Genomic DNA, 6826 nt, shown 5'->3' with positions numbered 1-6826 from the left:
ACTCAGTGTGTTTACCCGTTTAACACTTGTTCTATTTGGAACGTTCTCTGAGCGCCTGCTGAGTCACACGTCATCTGATTCTGTGATACGCCCGCAAACGCTGTTCCTCCATAGCTTAGCTGTGAGGAACATAGCTTAGCTGTTCCTCCATAGCTTAGCTGTTCCTCCATAGCTTAGCTGCGAGGAACATAGCTTAGCTGTTCCTCCATAGCTTAGCTGTTCCTCCATAGCTTAGCTGCGAGGAACATAGCTTAGCTGCGAGGAACATAGCGTAGCTGCGAGGTACATAGCGAACATAGCTTAGCTGCGAGGAACATAGCTTAGCTGTGAGGAACATAGCGTAGCTGCGAGGTACATAGCTTAGCTGCGAGGAACATAGCCGCGTTATTGCAACAACCAGCCGACGGATTTCAAACCCGATGGGCTTATTGGAAAGAGCGTGACTCAAAAATGCTTAACGATCGAGTGTTTGGGGTCACTCGTTTTGAGCCCCGCCAACACGGTTACAGCCAGCAGGCTTAGCTAACGTAGCTAACAAGCTAGCTAGCTAAAACGTGCCAGCTCGATCCTCGGTCCGAATCGAATTGTCATTACGCGCGACCACTATAGCGTTCCATCGAGTCGTACATCACCGCATAGCAACTTTCAGAACAAAATGAACTTATTTGTCAAAAAGATATTTGGCGAACAGTGTGACTAATCCACATCGTCAGGGGGCATGACTCAGAAGCAGAATATATGTACCCGGACATATGTTCAAAATGACAAAACACATTGGAGGCGGGGCTTTATCTGGTCAAGTGACGATTTCGTGGGACGGCGTTACTGCAACGTAGCCGTTAGTCGGGGCCTCGATGTTTGACGAGACGGCGTTTGAAAAAAGGACGAGACAGTTTGGCTTTAAGAAGACAATCTGAGTGTGAGCAGGACAAGAAGACAACTCAAAACGCCCCATGTCTGTGTCACCGCCTTGGGAAGATTCTGTCTCATGGAGATGGAGGTGTGTGTGTGTGTGTGTGTGTGTACATGCACGCATGTGTCTGTATGTGTGTGTGTGTGTGTGTGTGTGTGTGTGTGTGTGTGTGTGTGTGCGTGTGTGTGTGTGTGTCTGTGTGCGTGTGTGTGTGTGTCTGTGTGCGTGTGTGTAGTAGGGATGACATCTCTTAAGTGCTTCCCGTGGCTGTTGAGGCATAGAAAAAGAGGCAGTGGGGTATAGTGTGGTAACATTCTCTGGCTGAAAGTTGTGTTTCGATGGACGGAGAGTGGGAGGAGGAGGGGGAGGGTGGGGGGGGGCTGGTTGGACACGTAAGGGGGGGGGGGGGGGGGGGGTTGTCTCCTAAATCCCGCTCGTTTGATTGGTGCGGAGCAGAGCGGTCGACGCCTACAGACTGACTCAGGGATGCAAATTGTTGGACGGTGGAAAAAGGTGACAGACACAAAAGCACACAGAAAGCCTTCTCTCAGGTGTCCTCTCTCTTTTGGGATTAAAAAGGTGACCGTCACCTAAAGGTGATTCATTTGCATCCGTGTGACTGTGCTGAGGGGGCGGGGCCTGATGTGGGCGTGTGTCTCGGAGGTGTTGCGGTTTGAATGGGAGAGTGTCGGCGGGGGACAGGAAGTGAGCGGAGGCCCCGGCTGGAGGGAAGGCCTCAGACTTGGTCAGTCCTGGTGGTGGTGGTGGGAGGGGGGAGGAGTCTGCTTTAGACTGGGCGGGGGGGGAGGAGTCTGCTTTAGACTGGGGGGGGGGGGGGGGGAGGAGTCTGCTTTAGACTGGGCGGGGGGGGGATCAGGAAGTAGTGATGCGATATGGGGATGGGACGTTGGGGGTCAGTGCTGTTTATAGGCTGCAGCCCAGCTGCTTGGCCTTCTCCTGAGTGTCCTGCAGGCGGCGCAGGCTGGCGCTGGAGTAGCCCTCGTCGCTGCAGCTGCTGCGCAGGCTGCCCCGCTCGTCCCCTGAGTCCCCGCTGGCGCTGCTGCTGCTCCACTCCAGGTCCCCCAGCAGGTAGTCTGTCCCCTCCACGTCCACGTCCACGTCCACGTCCACGTCAACGTCCACGTCCACGTCCACGTCTTCTGCTGGCACACAGGGGGGGACACACTCAGATTACAACCCTCCCAGCTCGGAATCTACTGTGACAAACTAGTGCCAGGAGGCAGGGAGAACGGACAGAACCAAAGACAGAACTGCAGGTTCTGTAGGTGAACTGCAGGTTCTGTCTTTGGTTCACGCCAGTGATGGTTTCAGTACAGAGGCCCATTATGCCAACGCCAGCAAATCTCTGCTAATGTTGACTTTGAGGAGGTTATTTCAGTTTCACCACGGCACACACGAGTCTGCTATATTTACGCTCAATTCGCCTGATGAAGACGAACGGAAATATTGAAATCGGTTTTGGCCTTACTCTGTCCCCAGTCCATATCAATAATGCACATAACCATGTACCACAAAACTATTATTATTATTATAATTACTATTATGGTATTTCAGGTCCAAATTAAAAAACAAAAAGTAGTCATCTCGTATCTTGTCATCTCGGTGTCTTTGACGATGCAAAAAAAATCGAATGACGTGTCATTTATTTAATGGGCATATCCAGCTATGCGTGCTCTACAACTTTGCCTACAGGACACCATTTTGGATTTTGAGTTGAGTGAAGAAAAACAGTGTTGGCCCCACCCCCCAAGGCTTTTTCCTGATTATGTTGCACATTGTGATCTATAGGAAGACGGCTACGGACCACATGACAAGCGCCTCTGGATTTCCCTGAGCTTCCCTGCACAGCGTCAAAGCTGCTTTTAGATTTTCTTGAAATCTGTGAAGAATTCGATAAATCCATTTGAAAAAGGGGCCAGTCCACTGAGACCTATTCCTGTCCCACACAATAAAGCAGCACAAAGAGATGATCTGATCGGCCTACAGGGGAAATGCATCATTCATGGGGTGACAAAGTTTTCACTGTTGCCTTGTTTTCATGTGATTTGCCCACTCAGTCCACTATCTTAACATGCTTATTCTCCCCTGGGTGTAGAGTGCCTGTGTGAGGGCTCACCCTGGGTGTACAGTGCCTGTGTGTGCAGGGCTCACCCTGGGTGTAGAGTGCCTGTGTGTGAGAGCTCACCCTGGGTGTAGAGTGCCTGTGTGAGGACTCACCCTGGGTGTACAGTGCCTGTGTGCAGGACTCACCCTGGGTGTAGAGTGCCTGTGTGAGGGCTCACCCTGGGTGTAGAGTGCCTGTGTGTGCAGGGCTCACCCTGGGTGTACAGTGCCTGTGTGCAGGGCTCACCCTGGGTGTAGATAGCCTGTGTGCAGGGCTCACCCTGGGTGTAGAGTGCCTGTGTGCAGGGCTCACCCTGGGTGTAGAGTGCCTGTGTGTGAGAGCTCACCCTGGGTGTAGATAGCCTGTGTGCAGGGCTCACCTGGGTGTAGAGTGCCTGTGTGCAGGGCTCACCCTGGGTGTAGAGTGAATGTGTGCAGGGCTCACCCTGGGTGTAGAGTGCCTGCGTGCAGGGCTCACCTGGGTGTACAGTGCCTGTGTGCAGGGCTCACCTGGGTGGTAGAGTGCCTGTGTGCAGGACTCACCCTGGGTGTAGAGTGCCTGTGTGCAGGACTCACCCTGGGTGTAGAGTGCCTGTGTGCAGGACTCACCCTGGGTGTAGAGTGCCTGCGTGCAGGGCTCACCCTGGGTGTAGAGTGCCTGCGTGCAGGCTCACCCTGGGTGTAGAGTGCCTGTGTGCAGGGCTCACCCTGGGTGTAGAGTGCCTGTGTGAGGGCTCACCCTGGGTGTAGAGTGCCTGTGGTGCAGGCTCACCCTGGGTGTAGAGTGCCTGTGTGAGGGCTCACCCTGGGTTGTACAGTGCCTGTGTGTGAGGGCTCACCTGGGTGAAGAGTGCCCATGTGTGAGGGGCTCACCCTGGGTGTACAGTGCCTGTGTGAGGCTCACCCTGGGTGTACAGTGCCTGTGTGAGGGCTCACCTGGGTGTACAGTGCCTGTGTGTGAGGACTCACCCTGGGTGTACAGTGCCTGTGTGTGAGGACTCACCCTGGGTGAAGAGTGCCCATGTGTGAGGGGCTCACCCTGGGTGTACAGTGCCTGTGTGTGAGGGCTCACCCTGGGTGTAGAGTGCCTGTGGGTGTAGAGTGCCTGTGTGCAGGGCTCACCCTGGGTGTAGAGTGCCTGTGTGCAGGGCTCACCCTGGGTGTAGAGTGCCTGTGTGTGAGGACTCACCCTGGTGTAGAGTGCCTGTGTGCAGGGCTCACCCTGGGTGTAGAGTGCCTGTGTGAGGGCTCACCCTGGGTGTAGAGTGCCTGTGTGTGAGGGGCTCACCCTGGGTGTAGAGTGCCTGTGTGTGAGGACTCACCCTGGGTGTAGAGTGCCTGTGTGAGGGCTCACCCTGGGTGTAGAGTGCCTGTGTGTGAGGGCTCACCCTGGGTGTACAGTGCCTGTGTGTGCAGGGCTCACCTGGGTGTAGAGTGCCTGTGTGTGAGGACTCACCCTGGGTGTAGAGTGCCTGTGTGCAGGGCTCACCCTGGGTGTAGAGTGCCTGTGTGAGGGCTCACCCTGGGTGTAGAGTGCCTGCGTGCAGGGCTCACCCTGGGTGTACAGTGCCTGTGTGTGCAGGCTCACCCTGGGTGTAGAGTGCCTGCGTGCGGGAACTCACCCTGTTCAGAGTCGGACCTTGTCGGAGGACAGGGTGGAGCCGGTGCTGTCCATGCGGACCCTCTCCACCCCCAGCTGCTCCAGACGCCTCCTCAGGTGTCTCTGCTCCGTTGTAGCTGCTCCACAGAGTGCTGCGATCTCCTCTCGCTCTCCTCCAACCTCTGCAGGAAATGGGGCAGGAAAACATGGGAGGTTTAGCTTGTGTGTGTGTGTGTTCCAGTGGTGGCTTCTCCTCGAGGACATTTTAGGTCAGTCGCCAGGACACGCAGTCAGAAGAACGTATGAACTTATCCGCTTAAGCGCTCTTCACACTGATTAGGCTGAGTACCCCCCCCCCCCCACACACACACACACACACACCAACCAACACACCCACACACACCCACACACACACACACACACACACACACACACACACACACACACACACACACCTTGATGTGATCTCTGGCCTCATCAGCAGGCTGAGGGTGGTGTGCCTGTTGGCGTCTGGTCCCAAGGGAACGAGGGACTTCAAGCGCTCTAAACACAGCCGTAAATGTGCCCGTCTGTACAGAGAGGGAGAGAGACACACAGGAGAGAGAGAGAGAGAGAGAGACACAGAGAGAGAGAGAGAGAGAGAGAGAGAGAGAGACACAGAGAGAGAGAGAGAGAGAGAGACACAGAGAGAGAGAGAGAGGAGAGAGAGAGAGAGAGGGAGGGAGGGGATAGAGAGAGAGAGAGAGAGAGAGAGAGGGACACACAGAGAGAGAGAGAGAGAGAGACAGAGAGAGAGAGAGAGAAGAGAGAGAGAGAGAGAGAGGAGAGAGGGAGAGAGAGCGAGAGAGAGAGAGAGACAGAGAGAGAGAGAGAGAGAGAGAGAGAGAGAGAGAGAGAGAGAGACAGAGAGAGAGAGAGAGAGAGAGAGACAGAGGAGAGAGAGAAGAGAGAGAGAGAGAGAGGAGAGAGAGACCAGAGAGAGAGAGGAGAGAGAGAGAGAGAGAGACAGAGAGAGAGAGAGACAGAGAGAGAGAGAGAGAGAGAGAGAGAGGGGGGAGAGGAGAGAGAGAGAGAGGAGATAACGTGTCATACAGCATCTGCTTTCTCCTCTTCACACAGAAAAAAACAAGCATGTCATTATTTGGGCTCAATGCAATTAAACACAAAAAGCCTAATAAAAGCTAAATAATAGCCTGATAAAAGCTAAGTGGTTCCTTCAAACAATGCATCATCAGACATGTTTCATACAGTGAGGAGAGATGTGTCAGTGACGTCCTGCATACCCAGTTCATCACACGGTAGACTAGTTATCATTCATGCCACTGGCTCCAACGACACACAATTAATTAATCGCCAACTAGTTTTTTATAATCGATTGATCGTTTAGACACATTTTTAAGATGTTTTTTAATCTCATTCCAGCGTCTTCGATGTGAATGTGTTCTGGTTTCTTTAGTCTTCTATGACGGTAAACTGATTCTCTTTGGCTTGTGGACTGTTGGTCAGGACAAAAGAAGACATGTGAGGACGTCATCTTGGGCTTTGGGGAAAAAGTGATCGCCATTTTGTGACATTTTATAGACCAAACGACTAATCGAGAAAATAATTGCCAGATTAATCGATAATGAAAATAATAGTTAGTTACAACCCTAAAGTACAGCCAATAAGACAGGGGGAGTTTAACAAGGCATCACTCCTGTCAATTAGGGGTGTCAAAAATAGCCGATTATAAGATGCATCGCGATGCGGACGTGCACGATTCTGCATCGATTCACAAATGTCAAAAATCGATTATTAAAAAAAAATAAAAAATAAAAATAATAATAAAATAAAATATAATGGAAATACATGCAGTTGTTTATTTTAATTATGGATCATAATACAATGCAATTCTAAATGCACTTTATTTTAAAAGTAGCCACACAGTGAGAAAAAATAAAGTGAGAAAAAAAAAATCATGTATTGCGGAAAAAAGTGATGCATCGATTTAAGATGCATCGAGATGCATCGATAATCGTAATCGAATCGAATCGTAGCCCTCTGAATCATAATCGAATCGAATCGTGAGGCCAGTGAAGATTCACAGCCCTACTGTCAATGCAAATTCGGGATTGTGTTTTGAAACTTCTGGGACTCATCAACAGACCTATAGTATCATCTGTCCAATAAGAATCTTCTGCTCACTGTTC

At 51.8% G+C, this 6826-nt stretch overlaps 1 protein-coding gene and 1 pseudogene across 2 annotated transcripts in view; one reads left to right on the top strand and one right to left on the bottom strand.

Annotated features, from left to right (window-relative positions):
- Window positions 1-1837: 1837 nt before the first annotated feature.
- Window positions 1838-5734, bottom strand: LOC310784432 (max dimerization protein 1-like; annotated as a pseudogene). The gene is made up of 4 exons: window positions 5730-5734; window positions 5089-5206; window positions 4660-4817; window positions 1838-2073 (listed from the first exon to the last, which is right to left on the bottom strand). The product of its transcript is annotated as a max dimerization protein 1-like (transcript).
- A 126-nt stretch (window positions 5735-5860) lies between these two features.
- LOC310784431 (max dimerization protein 1-like) overlaps window positions 5861-6826 on the top strand; it is a gene marked incomplete at its 5' end in the record, with an annotated part of 5611 nt that continues 4645 nt past the window's right edge. Inside the window, one exon of the mRNA XM_083645431.1 lies at window positions 5861-5886. Coding sequence (XP_083501557.1) covers window positions 5861-5886 — 26 coding nt within the window. The remainder of the gene's footprint in view (window positions 5887-6826) is intronic.

Source organism: Poromitra crassiceps, assembly GCF_964638095.1.
Source record: "Poromitra crassiceps genome assembly, chromosome: 10".
In the NCBI taxonomy this organism is placed as follows: domain Eukaryota; kingdom Metazoa; phylum Chordata; class Actinopteri; order Beryciformes; family Melamphaidae; genus Poromitra; species Poromitra crassiceps.
Note: the sequence above shows the minus strand (reverse complement) of the source record. Positions and strands in the feature narration are given on the sequence as shown.